The sequence below is a fragment of the Pseudonaja textilis genome, chromosome 8 (genome assembly GCF_049901715.1).
Source record: "Pseudonaja textilis isolate UNSWEBS1 chromosome 8, rPseTex1.2, whole genome shotgun sequence".
NCBI lineage: Eukaryota > Metazoa > Chordata > Lepidosauria > Squamata > Elapidae > Pseudonaja > Pseudonaja textilis.
Window position 1 is genome coordinate 18,657,887 of NC_141997.1, and position 19,920 is coordinate 18,677,806.

At 35.5% G+C, this 19,920-nt stretch overlaps 1 protein-coding gene across 4 annotated transcripts in view; it reads left to right on the forward strand.

Annotated features, from left to right (window-relative positions):
• Positions 1-19,920, forward strand: part of GABRB3 (gamma-aminobutyric acid type A receptor subunit beta3) — a 242,476-nt gene that overhangs the window by 121,867 nt on the left and 100,689 nt on the right. For 3 of the 4 annotated variants that reach the window (XM_087938444.1, XM_087938442.1, XM_026707446.2), the window contains 2 exons: positions 311-402; positions 561-628. The exons of the other annotated variant lie outside the window; for it this stretch is intronic. In XM_087938444.1, the coding sequence (XP_087794570.1) occupies positions 330-402; positions 561-628 (141 nt within the window). In that variant the 5' untranslated portion in view covers positions 311-329. The remainder of the gene's footprint in view (positions 1-310; positions 403-560; positions 629-19,920) is intronic. 4 annotated transcript variants of the gene reach the window in all.

Genomic DNA, 19,920 nt, shown 5'->3' on the forward strand with positions numbered 1-19,920 from the left:
GAGCAGCGGCTGGCGGGGAGGAGGGAGGGAGAAGCAAGGAGGGCTGCGCCTCGCTGAGGAAAAGAACTGACCAGAGCTTTCCTACGACCTCTGTGCCTTCCTCACTCCTCCTGCTCCGCTGTCTCTGCCTCCTTTCGACTTCTTTTTCCTCGCCTTCTCTTGTCCCGGCCGCTCTCTTTGGCCCATCCCGTTACTTCACTTTCCTTATCCCTCTGCCATCTCTTTCGACTTCTCTCACCTCCCGGCTCAATGCCCGCCTTCCCCTGCTTCCCTGCCCGCTTTCCCCTCAAACCTCCTTCTTCTTCCACAGTGTGAACGATCCGGGGAACATGTCCTTCGTGAAAGAAACGGTGGATAAATTGTTGAAAGGCTACGACATACGCCTCAGACCGGATTTTGGAGGTGAGAGGCCCTGGGGAGGCTCCCCCTACTCCCTTAGGGGTGCTGGGTGTGAGTTAAATGGGTTGGGGGTGAGGGTTCTGCCGAGGATAGTCCCCCAAGCCCTGGGTGCCAGGCAACCGCATGTCAAAATGACGCCGCCGTCTGTTTCCTTCATTAAGGCCCCCCAGTGAATGTCGGGATGAACATAGATATTGCCAGTATCGACAAGGTCTCTGAAGTCAACATGGTGAGTAGACCTCTAGTTATTTCCATCTGGAAATGAGAAAGTGTTGCCTTCAAATGGATGGATTTTAGCCGATTCTGAATTTTGTCTTGGTAGCTCAAGTGCAGAATGTTTGTTTGTTTGTTTGTTTTTAATTTTAATTTGAGGGGGCTGAAACAGGTTGAAGAAGGGGCCCTTTAGATAACAGAGCCCCAGATGAAAGAGCTTTTGGCAAAACACCTCCACTGTATCTCCTTCAGTGACTGGAAAGTTTGTGCATGAGTCTAAAGCAAACCAGGTCAGTAGATAACCTGAGGTTTATTGGTCCCTTGTCTACAATCTCGTGTACTACTTCCATGATGGTTTTAGATGGTATATTTCCTCTGTTGAGATAGACCTTTTCTTGATTTGGGAAGTTATAATGCAGCAAAATCAAGTGTAATGGCTGGCTTGGGTGTGCCATATGCAGTTAGCTTTTGGATGGCAGCAGAGTGGACTGCATGCTGAAGCTACTGGAGGGAATATAGCCAGATTTCAGAGCGCTGTCTCAGGTGCTGAAATGGAACTTCAGTTGTGTAGATGCATCTGTCATTCTCACTGCTTGCAGATGTCATTACAGAGTTCTACTGCTTGTATTGATGTGAAAGCCTTGCATAAAAAGCCAGTCTCTCCTCCAATGAAGATTGCTAACGTATAGTTAACTAGGTTAGCAATTTAAGTGTACTTCACTTTCATTTTGTCATGTACATAAGCATATACATGCCTACTCCAAAGCAAGTTGCAGTGATTTCGGTAGGTCTTTAGTGTTGGATAAGTTTTAATCCCTTATTTGAAACAAGAATTGTATTAGATTTATTTTACTAACAAAAAAGAATACGTGTGTGTGTGTGTGTGTGTGCGCGCGCAGGGGAAAATGGTATATGCATAAAACAGTATATTAACTGCACTGCACTTAAGGTACAACTTTAATTTGTTAATAGGGAATCTAAACTGGTTTAGAAAATATTTAGAATATATTTTTTAAAAATCACAAGTTTAACTATGTAAAACACAATGTAATTTACTTTGTTTACTTTTTGTTTAATTCTTATTTTATACAGTTATTTTTAATGGCAGGGATACTATATTTCCCAGTGCTTGAAATAATATAAGTAGAAATAACATACATAAAGGTTCTCTCTCTTTCACATGCCCAATTTTCAAAAATATAACAAATATTCAGAAATTTGTCAATCTACGATTCTTCAAGAACCATAATGCAAAGTCTGCTATAAATCTGGATTAAATTAACATTATTTTTATTTTAACATTTATATAAATAATATTTATAGTATTGTTGTTGTTTGAGTCTCTGCTCCAAAAGTATACATTTTAAAATTTATCTGAAAATTTAAAGGTATATTTTGTGGAAAGGAAACATGCTAAACTCTATCAGCCCATTAATGGTTACTAAGTAAAGAAAGACAGATGATTGATATATGTACTTTTTAAGACTTTAAATGATCTGTGACCTTAAGAGTCTGACATTTAATAACAAAGTTTAAATTTCTGTGTTTCCATGATTCTTAAAAACATTACCTGTGAATTAAAAAAGAAGGCAGATTTTTTTTTCTTATTTAACTGACAGTGACTTTTAATAAGAGATCAAGACATAGTTTTTCTGTCTGAAAAAGAAAAGTACTTAACCAAATTTATTTTAGAATGGGGACCCTTTTAAATGGGATGGGATAAACACTGGGAGCCAGAATCACTCAATTGTTCTACTCTACTCATTATCCATCTGCAAGAACTGCCTGTTCCTCTAATTTTAATCAAGTTATTTCTACTTAAATATGTATAAACAACAACCTAAAGTTCTAATAACATCTATTTTATTTTATTCTCAAAACATTAATGTATATCTTAATTTATATTTCTTTAAAATATTGGGAAAGCACTTATTGAAATATCCACTTCACAATATTGGAGTACATAAAACATTGTGCTACCATTCAGATCTAAAAAAAAGATTTTATACTTTTAACTGCTTTCATAGCAGAGAATAACACTATCTTAGCACACATTTTACTACACTATATTTATTATGATAATGCAATTCAGAAGTAAAAAAGCAACTAAGGGAAAGAAAATAGTTAACAGTAGAAGTACTTAGATTTTTCTAACAACCACAAAATCTTGCATAAAAAAGCTTTTCCAAAATTTTTTTTCCCTCTAGGTTCTGAGAACAGCTAGACAAAGAATTAAAGCCTGCTAAGGAATTAAGTAAAAATTGATGGGTAGCAAAGCTGAATGTTTTCTTCTGCTGATGACTCTTGTATAAGTGCCACAAACCCTCAACTGTTTGAGATTCTGTGTCTCCTTTTCTTAGTTCCATTAGCAAATTTAGAGAGCTTTTTAAAAAAATAAAAAAATCTAAATATAATAGTTCAATGAAACAAAATATTGTACATTGTCATTCTGTGGATAAATAGACAGCTTTCATTAGATTGAGTTTCATTCTTTCTTGAGATATTTGATTCTTGATTCAAAGTTGGTTGCAAATTTACTGACAATGGAAAGACTAAGAATGCATTATAACAAGCTCTGGCTAGTATATCAGCTGTGTTCCCTTTTTAAATTTATTCTTTTGATTTGCTGAGATCAATTAAGTATTAACAATATCCAGATTCAGCATGGAGGGACTGACCCTGTAATGATAGCCTGACCTGAAATGTTACTGCAGAGGTCTCCAAACTTGGCAACTTTCAGACTTGTGGACTTCAACTCCCAGAATTCCTCAGCCAGCTAATTTTGGGAGTTGAAGTCCACAATTCTTAAAGTTGCCACATTTGGAGACCTCTGTGTTAGTGGATCAAAAACGATGTAGCTTGAGTGTTCTCTGAGGATGGCTGATAAAAACATATATTGCATGCTACATAATCACTTACTTCTATATACAGTATTTGACTATCCTTTAGAATATTGGTTTTTACATTAAAACACTAAGCTTCTGGAAACTTATCTCTTTTAAATTTCCTATCAGAGATCCTAATTCATTCTTGTCCATTTTGGGTTGTTAGGATAAGTCGAAAGGATAGAAGCTTGTCAACTGATATGCCAATATTATGTAATATCTTCTTTTAAAAATATGTCTGTTTCCTTACATATGTTTCTTCTGTTGCTGACTGACATGTAAAGCACTGTATTTGTATATTTGAGGGGGAGCAGATGGTTTAACTTTTTCCCCACTGCTTCCTTGGAAAATGTATGTTGTTTTCTCTCTTAATTACTCTAGAGTGCTTATCTTTATTTTTATTAGCTGTTAGCTTCTTTACATGAAAAATGCTAAGTAGGAAAATAATAATCACAATAGCAATAGATGTTCTGAGGAAAATATTTGATGATTAGTAAGACTTTACTTAAATCTACAAATCAGGATATGGTAATCCATCTGTGATTATGGGTATAATTATATTAAGGTCACTCTGTTACTAAGAAATTTTCTTCCTCCACATTCACAGACTCATGTTGTTTGCAGTGGTCCATTCAATATGTATTTTTAAAAAAAACCTAATATCTGGTTCCCTTTAAATGTATCAATTTTCTACTTCACCTAGGGCCATGATTCTCAGATTTCTACTGACAAACCAAAGAAGACAAATCAAAGATTGCTCAATACATTGGAAAACATTATATGAAAGTTAAAGATGTACGAATATGTTTTCAAGGCTTTTGGCTCAATTCTACTTTGTCCTATAGTTTGTTGATATAGTCTCTATAATGCTATTATTAGCTTTATTTTATTTTATTTTATTTTCAGATGTGTGCCTCCGATACTGTTACTTTTATATAATTCCTAGTATTCTTGGTATTTAGAATGCTGATTGTGATCCCTGGGAATTGCAGTGGAAGACCATATCTTGTTTATTCTTGGTCTACAAAGTTACGCATTAAAAGAACTATGCTGAATCAGATCAAAGACCCTAGTATGTTTCTGTTTCCACCATGACCAACACAATACCAATATATCAACAGAGCCTGAGTGAAATAGCACATTTCCACACATATTCTCCTGAAAGTGATATCAAAATATCTGAGTCCAGTTTCTAGAGGAAATATGTAAGTGTTCTGAATAGCAGCTATTCATAGCCTTATCTTTTATTAAGTTGCTTAAATCTAAATAGGCCTGTGCTAGTTTACATGAATTAAATTCTTCAAACTAAAGCCAGCATGCTGTTGCTGTCATTCCACCATCTGGGAGAATACATATAGTGTACTGACATAAATTGTTGCCTGGTATGCTTCCCAAACTTGTCTCTAGAATCTTTTCCTATTGTATCATGCAATTTATACTGTAACCTAGAATAAATATTTATTATATTGCCATTCTACCTTTTTTCAGGAGATCAGGAAAACATATATGGACAACTCTGTTAAGTTTAGCCCTACAATGTCAGCTTGTGAAGTAGGATATGCTATGAGTCACCCAGAGTTTACATGGCTGAGGTCTTCTCAAGCCTAGTCTTTGTCAGACAACTGCTGTTTAATCACATTCGTTCATCAGATGTTACTTGAATTTTGTGAGCACCTAATTCATTAAACTAGGCCACATAATAAATGGAAAGTTTAAAATAACTATCTAGAATAATGAATGCAAACATGGTACAAGCCCAGAGCATATATTCTAACTAGTTTTCCATCAACTTAATTGATCTCTTGACAGCTAAAAATACTGATTGAAATTTCCAATGCAAATGGATGCTTGTTTTATGTTAGGTAATCAAATTAATTGGCTCACTTCTTAGTCCAAAATGATGATCATATAACAGCAAAAACACAAAATTTTCCATTTAATTTCTAGGCAGAAGTTAGGACAGGTTGAAACTATTTGGTATGATACCCTGAATACATTCAGATCTTTTGCAATGGTCAATTTAATATAGATCTGGAGAAGTATTTGGAAAAATGGAGCAACGTGCTCTTAAAATCTAGCCAAGGAAACACTAGCATAATTTTTAGCCTTGGAGCACAATTTGTAAGTAAGCTACAGAGCTATGATGAGTGAAGTATGTGCCATTTGACAAAAATTGATGCCAGAGTTTTCAAATAATGCCCTTTTAAAATCTGATTTTCAATAAGTACCAATAATATTGCTTTGCTGCATCTTTTTTTGTAAAATAAATTAATCTGGCTAATATAGCTCACAAAATATCCTCATGTAGCTGCTGTAAACTAGGAATGGGTTTCATGGTTAAAGCTTTGTGATTGTGATCACTCTGATTTGAAATCAGACCAGTAGATGTTAAATCCAGTATTCTTTCGTGTTCTTCCCCCTATTTTGCATGCAGCAAAAGTGGAAAGATTTACATTCTTTTTGATGCAACTGCTGCAGCATTATCATTCACAGCATACTGAAGCTATAAATAAATAGATCAGGGACAGAGATTCAAGGAAACTGGCAGTTGGAAAGCAGTTTGTTCATATGTTTTACCCTCTGCTTGAGCAAATGAAAATCTGTTCCAAATTACTCTGTTCAGTGCCATGGATCGTGATTTCAGTTGAACCGTTATGTATACCACAGTAACAATTTATGTGATTGTACAATCTACTGAATGCCAAAAGGAGACTAGTGAGTCCAGGTTTATTTTGGAACTAGTAAAATACATTTTGCATTAAAGGCTGGGGAAAGACAATCTTTGAAATGGCTCCCTTGATTCAGATTTGCAAGTGAGGATAATCTGGCTGTGATATCTGTCACCCTATTGCTCACCACAGTTGATTTGACTGATCTGGCTGGCTAAGAGAACGTTCTCTTCCTCTTACATCATTTTCCCCCCTTTCATCCTGAAACTGTGTGCTTGGTGAAAGAGGACCACCATTTCAGAGAGAAAGACTGCATTGATCTTTAGACAAGAGTATACAACTGGGGTTTGATTTCTTATATCTCCATGCATATACATAACAATATGGAAAAGATTTATCATAGTCTTTTCCAGTTCTCATATGCTTCCGTCCAAGGTACAAGTTGTCTTTGAAGTTACGACAGACAATGAAAAAGAACTTGCAAAGTTCCAATGGTTGCTCTGCTCCCCTGTGATGACATACTTCTTTGGCTGCTCAGCAACAGGGCACATTCACATGACCATGATTTACAATGGTAATGTTGAAATCTGGCAGTTTTCTGGTTGTCAACGAAACCACACCCTTAGGGAACCATTGGTTTGCTTAATAACTTTGGTGCTTGCTTAATGACCACCTCAAAAAATGTAAAATCAGGGTGGTCATAACTATAGCTAGAATTATGATGAATGTTTATCTTTAAAATACAACCCTGAAGTCACATACTCCTCTGAAAGTTTCTTATGCACTGATAATATATTAACCAACTGGCTGATGGTAATGATGCTTATTTGGTTGGAAGTCCTGCTAGTGCAATGTGTATGTTACTCTTCCAGCTGGGTTTTTTTTTTTTTAATGAATTGAGTTGCTTCCACCTCTTTGTAACCTGATGGACGTCATTTTACAAAGTCTGTATTAGTAATTCCTTATTTATGTTCTTCTAATATCATACTTATAACATTAGTGACAGTTCTTATTCATCTTGTCATTCTTTTTTTATTGTCTTTCATTTTTCCATGTACCATGTTTTTTCTTTAGAAACTCTTAATTTTGCACTATGTATCCAAAAGATTTTAGTTTCATTATTAGCACTTCCAATGTGCAATGTATTCCATTATTTCATTTGTGGCCTAGCATATTTTCAACAAGTTTGTCTAGCACCATCAGCCTTTTCCACTTATCACAATTTATTTATTATTTTCCCAATTAGAAACTCGTAGTTTATATAACTTTGTTATCAGGTGCCTTTGAGTCTCAATGTTTTGTTTAGACCTGCCACAATCGTTGTCCCTAAGAAACAGAGGATTTATTTCATGGTGATAGTCATAATCCCTATGAATCAATAAATATGTGATTGTTGTTTGATCATGCTAGTACTATATTTTCTGAATTTTTTATTCCTTTCTGTTCAATCATATCTGATTCTCAGAGACTCCCTGGACAGTCCCTGCTTTTGTTGGCAAGGTTTTTCAGAAGTGATTTGCCATTTTCTCCTTCCCAAGGCTAAGAGAGAATGATTGGCCCAAGGTCACCCAGCTGTGTGTGTGTATGACTAAGGCAGTACTAAAACAGTCTCCTGCTTTCTATCCTGATGCCTTAACCACTATATCAGACTTACTCTCTTTTTTCTGGATATTGGAATACAAATTCATCATCCCAACTCCTTGGCCACTCTCTGTTTAAAAAACAAGGCTAGCACTTTAATTGTATCTTCTTGTATAATGTTAAGTAATGGTAGTTCTGCAGTATTAACACCAACTCAGGAAGGTTTGTTATTATTAGTATTTTTCGGTCTTTGCAATTCAAAATATCTCTCGAGTTCAGTTCTTAGTATGTGTTATCTTCAACATGCTTTCCATTAAATTTTTCATTAATTTCTCTTATTTTTATAATTATTTTGCTTTACCATTTACTTATTATCCTCAGGTTTTTTCAGTCTTGATTTAGATATAATTTCCTGTTCTCTCATACTCGGTGCATAGTTGGGCATTTTTTCTTTTGTCTCTGTTTCTTTTTATTTTTTGCCTTTGTTTTGCTGTTTTGTACATGTCAGCAGATAATGATTTTGCTGTCTTTTGCATTTCAAGGTATTTTTATTTGCTTCTTTAATGATGTCACAAATTTCAGTGCAATATGCTGTAGTATTCTATCTAATCTAATGCAATAAATCTATACTTTTGCTGCATAATCATATGAAATATTGCTGAGATCATATCCTGTTGGTCTGATTATTTTATTTACTTTCTAGATAAAGTTGTAATTTTTTCAAGCAGGCCTTTTTGAGCTGCAGTTATATGAGGCAATTTGTTACTAACTGAATAGAGCATTTCATATTTGCGTACAGTGTATAAATAATCAATTTTATTTCAGTATTGTCCATCCTGTAATATCTATGCATTGAATTGCCTTTCAGATTGTTGGAATAAAATATGTGCTATAAACACCAAATTTTCCTGGCATACTCTATTAGTCTATCACATGATTCATTAAGTACGCAGAAACTAGATGTCCTCTGTTCTTTATGCTATTTTGCTTCTAACTTTAGTATTTCAGCTTCCTCTGTTTTGTAAAACTTTTTGGGGTGGGGAGGGAAGATATTGTGTCAATGGATTGTTGCCTGTTGCCATAGAAATGTGCACTGTCTATTTCCTTTGTAGTATTGATTGGAGCATAGGCCACAATGTATATAATACAGGTAGTTCTTGACTTAACAACAGTTACTCAACCCAGAATTATGGTCATAAGACATTGCAGTCATAAGCCAAGATTTCCACATGACCAGAACTAATTTTCCAGATGTTTTCATAGCAGCTGATAACTGAATGCTACAGTTAAGGAAATGCTGTGGTCATTAAGCAAACAGCCTGCTTGTCAGACAAACACGTTCATTTGAAAGAAACTTAAAATTTTTATATGTTTTTGAAATTAAAAAGAGGGAGGGAGAGTGGGGGAGGAAGAGAGGGAGGGAGACAGAGAGACAGACAGAGACAGGGGAAAGGATATAGTGGACCTGAAAAAAGGTTATTGAATTTTTGGGCTAGTTTACGAATGTATGCCAGGAAATGAAAACTTAGCTTAAATGTGAATGACGGGAATAAAAATTTTATCAGATGTGGGTCAATTGGACCTACTATACTTCAGAAGATAATGGAAGAATCAGGGATGAATTTGGGTGGCGGGAAGAATCAAGGTGAGGGATAAATATTTTTCAGTCAGATGATCAAAATGGAGGGGCAGGAATGACACAAAAAGGTATTTAAAAAATGACGGAATATTCATAGATCCTCAAGTGAATGACAGTGGTGAACTTTTTAAAAAAATATATGCTTGGAGAGTTTTGGGTTTTTAAAAAATATCTGTTCATGCATATGCACAGAAAAGGAATGATCGATCAGATATGGGTTTTTAAAATGAAAGTTAGAATTAGTGAAGGATACAAAAATGATGAGAAATTCTGAATGATACTATTTGGTGGTGTCAAGAGTAGAAAGCAAAAACTCAAATTCTGTATGAAAAGCATTGAAAAATAATTTGGGCAATGCATGGAAGTGAATTAATATTATACAATAGGGTGCCACATAAGTGTATGGGATTGCTTTAGTGGGAAATATTAAAATAAGATTCTTCATAGAATAGTGAAATGCAGAAAGCTGTGGATGAGAAAAAAATATATATAAGAGAAAATTTGTTGGAAAAACTGAGCCCTAGACAAAGATACTGGGTAAATTGTACAATGATACGGTAGTTGCAAGCAATGTGATAAAAGAAAACAAAATACTGTACATTTAATATTACAAGATAGGGGAAAAATTCAGCATGATTTTATAGGAACCAAACATTGTTTTGGAAGTGAATGAAGAGAGATAGACAAGAAGATCTCACCAGAGTGAATTTATGTGAATAAATTTAGAGGAGGTGAAAGAGAAATTATTTTGGGCAAGAATATGCAACCCAGATTTCTGCTTTTTGAAATACCATTAAGAAATGTACAAATGTGCTAACATTAATTCTATATTTATTGATTTAGAGAAAGTGTAGAATAAAATTAATACAGGTGGTCCTTGATTAATGACCCTTCATTCAGCAGCTGTTCAAAGTTATGACAGAAGTGAACAATTGGACTTATTGTCAGACAGAATACAGAATATAGAATCAGAGAATTGGAAAGGACCTTGTAGGTCATTGAGTCTAACCGAATACCATTTCTGACAACTGACTGTCCACTCTCTTCTTGAAAGCTTCCCACTGATGAAGCACCCACAACATCTGAAGTCAAGCTATTCCATTGATTGATTATTCTCACTGTCAGGAAATTTCTCCCTATTTCTAAGTTGAATCTCTCCTTGATCCATCTATTTCCATCTATTGTTCCTTGTCTGACCTACAGGTGCTTTAGAAAATAGCTTGACCCCTTCCTCTCTGTGACAGCCCCTCAAATATTGGAATACTGGGAAATATTCCTTGAGTATAAGTTCTTGAAGTTGTGGCAGTTGAAGGATTTATTTTTTATTTATTTTATTTAGTTTGTCAATTGCTTACAAGATAATAGGTATAAGTAAAAACATAATTATGAATACATGGATACATATAAGAAAAATAAAAGAAACAATAGGACAGGGATGGTAAGCACATTGGTGCACTTATGCATGCCCCCTACAGACCTCTTTGGAAAGGGGTGAGTTCAATAGTAGAAAGTCTAAGGTTAAAGTTTTTGGGGTTTGGGGAAGAAACCACAGAGTCAGGTAGATTATTCCAGACATTGACCACTCTGTTGTTGAAATTGTATTTCCTGCAATCAAGTTTGGTGCCATTATCCTTAATTTTTTATCTATTGTTTGCTCTTGTGTTGTTATGGTTGAAGCTGAAGTATTCATTGTCAGGTAGGACATTGCAATGTATGATTTTATATACTATACTTAGATCGGACTGAAGGCGGCATAGTTCTAGGTTTTCTAGGTCTAGAATTTCAAGTCTGGTGGCATAAGGTATTCTGCAACGAGTAGAGGAGTGGAGAACTCTTCTTGTGAAATATCTCTGGACTTTCTCAACTGTGTTAATATCAGATACGTAATGTGGTTTCCAGACTGATGAGCTGTATTTGAGTATTGGTCTAGCAAATGTTTTGTATGCTCTAGTTAGTAGTGTAATATTATCAGAGAAAAAGCTATGTAAGATTAGGTTAACAACTCTTTTTTTTTTAATTTTAAAACAAGTTTTATTGATTTTACAAACAAACAAACAAAACAAAACATCATTAAACATTAAAAACATAAAATCTCTTTCCATTGTAAATCTTTACAAGGCAGGTAACACATTGCTTTATATCACATACTTATAATTTATCCCATCTCCATATAAACACATAAATTCCCTTTACCAAATTCCACATTGTTTCTCTTTAATCATTATTCAATCATATTTCCTTTCTAATTTATCTGCTATTCAATCATCACATTTATATTTTCCTCTGGCTTGTTTATAATTGTTCTCATCTAGTCTTCCTCCGAGATTTTATTATTTAATTCTTAATTGAACACACATACATAAGACATAAACATAAAAAGATAAAACTTTCTTTTAGAAAGTAACTTGGCCCCAGATTGCCTCTTTTTGTATGGACTTCAATTGAATTCATGCTCTTCTTATATACCATTACCTATCCTGTTTACCATTCTATATCTATTATATAACTCCTCTCCACTTTTCCCTCGTCTTAATTCTGTTTTATATATTTAATCTTGCTTTAAAGAAAAATATCTTTATATCTTTTGTCCATTTCTCCATTTACATCTGTCTCATTTCCAATATAAAAAAGAATAGTTTCCCCTGGAATCACTAATCAGAGTATGATGCCTTTCTATCATTCCCCTAAATTAAAATTTAAAATAACACCTAAATCCCAATCAGATTCTGCTTAGTACATTCTACTATTTCAAAAACCAATACTACAATAATAAATCCATAACAGTCAACACATTAATCCATTAAACTCTATATTTAAACTAATATTTTAAACATTCCCTTAAGTATTTTATTAAAACTTAAAATCATTCATTATTAAACATTTTAAAGTTATACCTTAATATTTTAGTCTTTTATTAGATCTTAAAAAGTTCTGATTATCTACTTATAATACAAATACCACTATTACAATACTCATGTGTACTTTGCAGAATCCCCCTTTTTTAAAAAAAAACAAAAACCCACACATTACCCAGTATCCCTAAAAAAATGTTCTTTTCTCCATCTTGTTTTATACCTTTGTAACTTTTTCCCCCTTTTCCCTTTTTTTCTTAGCCCGCCTAAACTTTTTATCCGCTCCTCTCCAAACCTCTGCCTTCTTGGTTTCCCCTTTTTGTTGCATTCCTCTTTCCTTTTGCTTTCTATCATTCTGTTGTTTTTGCATCTTATTTTTCTCTTTCATAAATATTTTTTTATTTCTTAAGTCCTTCCTTTTCGCTCCTCTCTTTCTCCTTTCTTTCTTAGCCACACCATTTAGTTCGTTAAAAATGGCTTCTTCTTCCTCGTCTTCTTCCAGCTGTTGTTTAATTTGCTGACACATGACAAGCGCCATATCTAGGAAACAAAGGGCTAACATCTTTTCCTTCTTTCCTTATTTTTAAATATTGTTTTTTTAATTCATCAAGAGATAGAGCCATTTTAAACATTTTCCTCTTCTTTTTCTGTATCCTCTTCTTATTATTAAGCCAATCAGTTATTTCCAAACTTAAAACAGTTCCCAAAAGTTCCAAAATTCCGAAGTCATCAAACAGTCCAGGCAGAGTACAAACTTCTTCTTTTTACAATTTCTCTTCCAGGTGTGAAGTCAAATTAGGGAAAGAAAAAAGTCCAGTCTGTGCTTTAAATCTTTTTTACAATTAATTTCTATTCTCTTTATCTTCAAGGCATCTCCTCCAGCAAAGTCCTAGAATAAATTTTTTTTCCCCAAGCCTCTCCCTTCCCACTTATAACAAAGGAGTTTAGGTTTTACCTTCTATTTTACCTTCCTTGTCCATTTGTTAATTCCATAAGGGAGGGAGAGTAACTTTCCCTTTTCATCACTTTTCTTCGCCACTGAAAACATCAATCAGGAACACTGTAGCATCCAGAAGAAAGCCAATACTTTCCCGGGTGTTGAATATGTCCTTAAGGTCCCAGTTCGACCAAGAAAAAACTTTTGTTTTAAAACTCCTTCTTCTTCCTCCTGCACATTCTTTATCCAGTTGCTGGCTTCTTCATGGTGACCATTAAGACCGCCGCTCCACCGTCTTGAGAGAAGGGGGTTATTGCCAGCTGGGGAGGGGGTTTGCGATACCTCTCAACCCCTGTCCGGATCCCCCCTTTCTTCAGCTGCCCCAACAGGGCAGCCTTAGCCTCCAAATCCATCAGGATCGGAGGCACCAAGGTGGCTAGCACAGCAGGGATCGCGGAGAAACGCGAATCCCTGCTGTCACCGAAGCCGACAAACCGGAACAGGTTAACAACTCTTAATGCCTTTTTGGCTGTGTAGTTACAGTTCTAGCACTTAGGACATTTGAGATGAGTACTCCAAGATCCTTGACAGAGTTTGGATCATCAACAAGGTCTTGACTATTTAGCCTGTATTTTATTTTCTGATTTTTTTTGCCAATATGTAAGGAAGAGCCTTTATTTGTTGAGATTTGAAGTTGCCATTTGTTTGACCATTCTGATACATAGTTGAGGTCTTTTTGAAGGGTAGCAGTATTGTCTGTGGTGTTGAATAGCTTTACATCATCAGCGAAGAGAACGCAGTTGCTCTTAATATGATCACAGAGGTCATTTATGTAGAGTATGAAGAGAGTTGGTCCTAGAACACTGCCTTGGGGGAATACCAATGTTGACAGGTACAGAATTTGATAGGATGCTCCCAATTTTGACCATTTGTTGTCCGTTTGACAGGAATGTTTCTATCCACTTATGCAGGTGTCCAGAGATACCATAAGGTTTTAGTTTTAGGAGTAGTTTGCCGTGTACCACAAGGCTTTACAGAAGTCTATGTAGATTGCGTCTATTGCTTTGCCCTGATCGAGTTGTGTAGTTCATATGTTTTCACAGTGTAAGGAGTTGCAGATTGCAAGATAGTTTTTTTCTGAAACCAAATTGTTTATTAGAGAGTAGGTTGTTTGTCTCTAAGTGGAGGATAATGGATTGGTTAATAATTGATTCCATGACTTTACAGGTGACGCAGCATAAAGAGATTGGTCTGTAATTTTCAACTAGGCTGGGGTCTCCCTTTTTGAAGATGGACCGTGGCTTGTGACCATAGATTTGGCAAGGAGCTGGTCCTGAGATTTTTTGAAGATTATGCTTAGAGGTTCGGCTATGGCAGTGGATAGCTTTTTTAAGAAGTAGGCAAATATTCCATCCAGTCCAATACATAGAGATGGTTTTAGATTGCGTAGTGCTTTTTCAACATTTCAGTATTTCTGTACCACATGATCACATTTCAGGCATTTTGCCACCAGCTTGCAATTACGATGGTCACAATATCCTGCAGTCATGTGATTGCCATTTGCAGTTTTTACTGCTGACTTTTGATGAAGCCAACAAAGAACCTAGCAGGAGGTATCTCAAATGATGGTCACATGACATTGTGTGACCACATAGGATTCACCTGACAACCACAACTGGAACTGTGAGAACTGCTGTAATAAGTCAGCATGGTTATGTTACATCAGGCTTTATGACTTTGTCACTTAGCGATGGAGTACCTGGTCCCAATTTACTGTGGTTAACTGAGGACTAGCTGTATGTTTGAATTATGGAATGTTTTGAACAAATTGGTTGTTAGGTATAGCATTTTAGGCATGAAAATAATGTAATGATTAGCAAGTGTTTTGGTGTTGAGCAGGAATAAAACTCTTGTATTGCTTTGATTATTTAATGGATTTATTAATATATTATTAATAAATGTATAACAAATTACCATAGAGATATTAGACATGTGTTAATTTGCTATATTAATATATACATATTTTAGTATGCATACAATGCCCAAGAACCTAAATGATCTGCAGCAAATATTAGCTAGATTATATGTTGCAACAAAGAGTAAAGATAATAAAATAATGTTATTGAAGACCAGAAAAGTTTTGTTTGACAGGAAAGTGGATATAGAGTAAATTGTTTAAAAAGAACATATACATATATTTCTTGCCATAGTAGAATGTTTACTGAAGATAAGTACATGAAGATGGTGAAATGGATGATCAAACATTAAAATACAAATAGGTGGATAATGTGTGTAGTTGATTGCAAAAATAATGCTTTTTGAAAGAACAAAAATGACTGCTTAAGAATGTGCTTTGTTATCTGAAGTGAGAGTTGAGAAAGTCTGGAGTTATGTAAAACTCAGTTGAATACAATGTATGAGCTAAAATAGTAAAAGTCAGGGTCAAGAATTAATGGGTATTAAATTAATGTGGATTTAATATCAAAGAAGTGTGATGAGTGGTTTGGCCATACAGAATGAATAAGTAATGAATTATAAAAACAGTGCATGGAGGGAAGGAAATACTAAACAAGTTGGGCTTTGACTAAGATAATATTCTCAAAAAGAAAGAACTGAAGAGTTTAAAAAAGAAAAGGCAACATATATATGTAGCAGGCTATGATTGCAAGATTAACATATATGCTTAAGTTTTAGAATTTTAGAGTGAAGTTTATTATACATCATTTTTTTAAAAAATTAATATATAGACTGATCTTTTCATTATTCAATCTAATGTGGATTCTGCAGTTTGATCATGCAATACAGAGAACTCATTTTATGTACAGTATACAAACGTACTCCAGTGAAATAAAAAGAGAAAATCTGTATTTTTAAAATGTGGCCTAATTTTTCAAAGAAAGCTTTTTTAAAATCTGCATCATTTCCTGATCTGATCGTCTTCTTCTAATTTGAAATCAGCCACATTCACAACATTGGGGGTGGGGTGGGGGTGTGTGTGAAATAAGGCTAGAACACAAAATATATTAAAAAGTCACATGTCATGCTTATCTGTTTTTATAGCAAAACATGACTTTATCCATGGACTCCTTCGCTCTTTTTTCCTGATTAGTAAGTAACTGTGTTAGGAAACACATTAAGCTAAACTAATCAGCAAATGCTGTTTATTAGTAGCACAGAGGTAGGAAAGTGCAAGCAGGAACATTCTGTGCTTAACCTTAAGTAAGTGCTACTGTTACTTATTTATTACGTTACTGTTCATATACAAGGTTTAAACTCTGCATTTTTTTAGCCATAAACTAGAATCAGATTTGGGTAAATTATTTTTATTAAAAATTTTATTTTCATCAATTAAATGTTAAATCATAGAATTTTAATTTAAATCAAAATGTTATATATGGATTCTGAGTACAGTGTTTAAATTCATCAGATAAAGTGTTCAATTTATTCTATCAAACACTTTATGTATCTCCTTTACCTGAACAACTATATGTTGGCCTAAATAAATGGAATTTTATCCACATTTCACAAGCAAATATTATCAGGATTTATTTCAGTTGTATTATTGTTGCTCTGGAGTTGTCATTTATATGTGATGGTATTTTCTAAAATTCTATATAAGTGATGCCATTAATATTTTTTTTCAAAGCCATCACTTGCTAAGTTAAGAAACTATTTTATAATTAGCACTTTTTAAATACGGGGTTTGATTTCAGAGCTGTGAAGAAGTGATAAGATTTGGATAATGAAGAAATACATGGACATGTCAGTCAAAGGCTGAAGTTAAATATTTTCTTACCTGAGAGTGCTTAAATTGTTTTATTTATTTTAAATAAAAATTTCGTAGCATTGACCTACTTCAATTCCTTTACATGTCCTCCCAATTCTTACAATCCAAATATTTGGAAAGGATCAGGGATGGGATGCTACCGGTTCTGCCCGGCTCTATAGAACGGGTAGCTCTGAAGAGCAGCAGACAGCGAACTGGTTCTGTGTTTGATGCTGTTTGGCCCACCCGCCAGCCCGGGCTCTTACCTGTCCTTTATTTCCTGCTTTTTCAACCTCAGCTGCTTTGTGCGGCATAGCTGAGGTGGAAAAAGCAGGAAAAAAAGTGGCTTTTCAAGCACTGTGCACCTGTGTGCTGTGCTTTTCAGCTGTCTGAGCAGCACAGCTTAATGTTATTTACATGTGCACGCAGCACGTGCAAAACTTTGTCACAGAACCGGTAGTAACACTGGTTGAATCCCACCCCTGGAAGGGATGGGGGAAAGCTTTATCTTCTACTTTTAAAGTGATCTCCCAAATTATATGTTTGATAAATCAAGACATATAAATTAAAAGGCAGTAGTATTTATGGACTTGTTCTTTTTACTTTTCCAGTTTAAAATCTGTACAGGGTTATATTGTTGTGGGCATATAGTTATAAAGTACAAAAATTTATATTATAGAAATTTGTTTGCAAAAATGCATATTTTAGATGACAATAGGAAAATACTAATTTTTTATGATGACAGTAGGAAAATACTAATTAAGAAAATGCTAATTTTTGCAAGTTTTCCTAATGCAAAAGTTTCTTTTGTGCAGTCACTCATCACCTTTTCTTGTGGTGCAGTGGTCGAAAAGGTGCTGGTACAACAGTTTCAGAGGACCTCAGAAGAAGTGGATTATTTAGGCTATTTCAGTGAGGTTTCAAACCTGGGAATGGGACAGAAACAGCATTGATCATGCTTATGTATAGCCTCTGCCATGAACAGAACGAGGCTAGGACATTTATGTCCTACTTGATCTCTAAGTGGCTTGAGGTACCGCTGACTATGGTATCCTTCTCAATTAGCTCAGAGGATTGGATGTGGGCGGCACACCATTGTGCTAGTTTGTCTCTTTTCTTCAGGATCAATTCCAGTCAGTGATGATTGGGGAAGAAAGGTCCTGTGTTCAGCACCTACTATGTAAAATACTTTATTTTCTCATGTTTAATATCTACATGAAACTGTTGGTGAGCTCATCCATCACCATGGATTACCAATTATATATATCCACCCCTGGTAATTTCAGTGATACTATCAGCATCTTATCCTGTTATTATGATGCTATGGGGGTTTGGATGGAGAACAATAGGCTTCAGCGGGGTAGTTTTGGAGCAAGTGACAAATTTAGCCAGGAAGGCCTTTTCACAGCTTCATCTTGTGGTCCAGTTCAGTCCACTCCTGGATCAATAGACCCTACTTACAGTACTCATGCCAAAGTTACCTCCAGATTGGACTACCAAAATGTTTTCTATAAGGGAAGAAGCCTTAGCAGGTACAGAATGTAGCAGTTATGTGTGCTCCTAGAATAGTGCATGTTACTCTGCTCCATGAGCCAGTTTGCTTCTGGTCCAATTTAAGATGCCAGTTTAAACTTTAAACCTCTTCATGGCATGAGCGGGCGATCTGAGGGACTCTCTCCCCAGTTATATCAGCCATTAGACCTGGCAGAGAATGCATGTTGCAGGTCCCATTGGGTAAGGAGCTACAGTACATTTGGTGGGTCCCAAGTATTGTGTTCTACAGAAGTTCTATTTGTTGGTCCACATTTTGAGTGGGAGTTTTGTTTGTTCTGATTGGCTGAGCAGCCTGACAGTCAACTATAAAAGGGAGCTGTCAGTCAGCATCAGCTGTTACCTGTCAGCTGGCCAATTCAGCAACATATCAGCAGACTAGGGTAACTTGTTTCTTTGTTACAATGAACATTGTTTCATTCTTCAATGCCTACCTCAGCTCATTCTTAGAAAGAATATAATATTGGCGACGAGGATGGGATGCTGCATGAAAGCTGAGGAAGAAAGAGCCAGAGGTATTGTGGGTTTTTTTACCTCAGGATAGACAAGATGTCGACTGCTCCGACATTTCCGTGTTTTCACCCATCATCAGAAACTTGGGAATCTTACATTAATCATTTTGACTGTTTCCTAGATGATGCTGATTTGTCTGAGATTTCAAACCATAGGAAAAAAGCGTATTTCCTAAGCTTTTGCGGGGCTGTGGTTTTTGATACCGCCACAGCGCTGTTGGCACCTCAGACTGTTAAAGCGGTATCCTGGGAAGATTTACAAGAACTTTTAAGTAATCATTACTTGCCTAAACCTTCTAGAATTGCAAGGCAGCATGGAGAAGAGTACAGGATGAGGGAGAGACTATCAGTACATACGTGGCTGCCATCCGAAAAGCAGCACTATATTGCGGGTTCCAGGATTTCGAGGATCAATTACTGGATCAATTAGTATGTGGGGTACAAGACCTCAGGCTTCAAAGATGCTTGCTTGCCAAGGGCGATTTAACCCTTAAGATGGCTGTTGAGGAGTCTCAAGTGGCAGAAATGTCAATTATCTCTGCTGCTGAGATACAAGACTCTAATAGAACTGCTACATCCAAACTGAACACTACTGTGCATTATGATAACAGTTTTCCTGACAAAAATTCTGAAGCTGATGAAGATGTAAATCGCCTTAGAGCCTCCACTACAGCGAAAGAATTGGATTCCTGATAACAAACCTATGCCATTGCAAACAACCTGCCTGAGTTGCGGTGGTAATCATTTTAGATCCACATGCAGATTTAGAAACATAATTTGTTTAAAATGCCAAAGAAAGGGACACGTAGCTAGGGTTTGCAAATCTGGAAAAAACTTTAATCTACAATATCAGCCTCAAGTTAGATTACAAAAACAAAAAGAAGAATGTTTTACTATTACTAGGGCTTCTTACAAT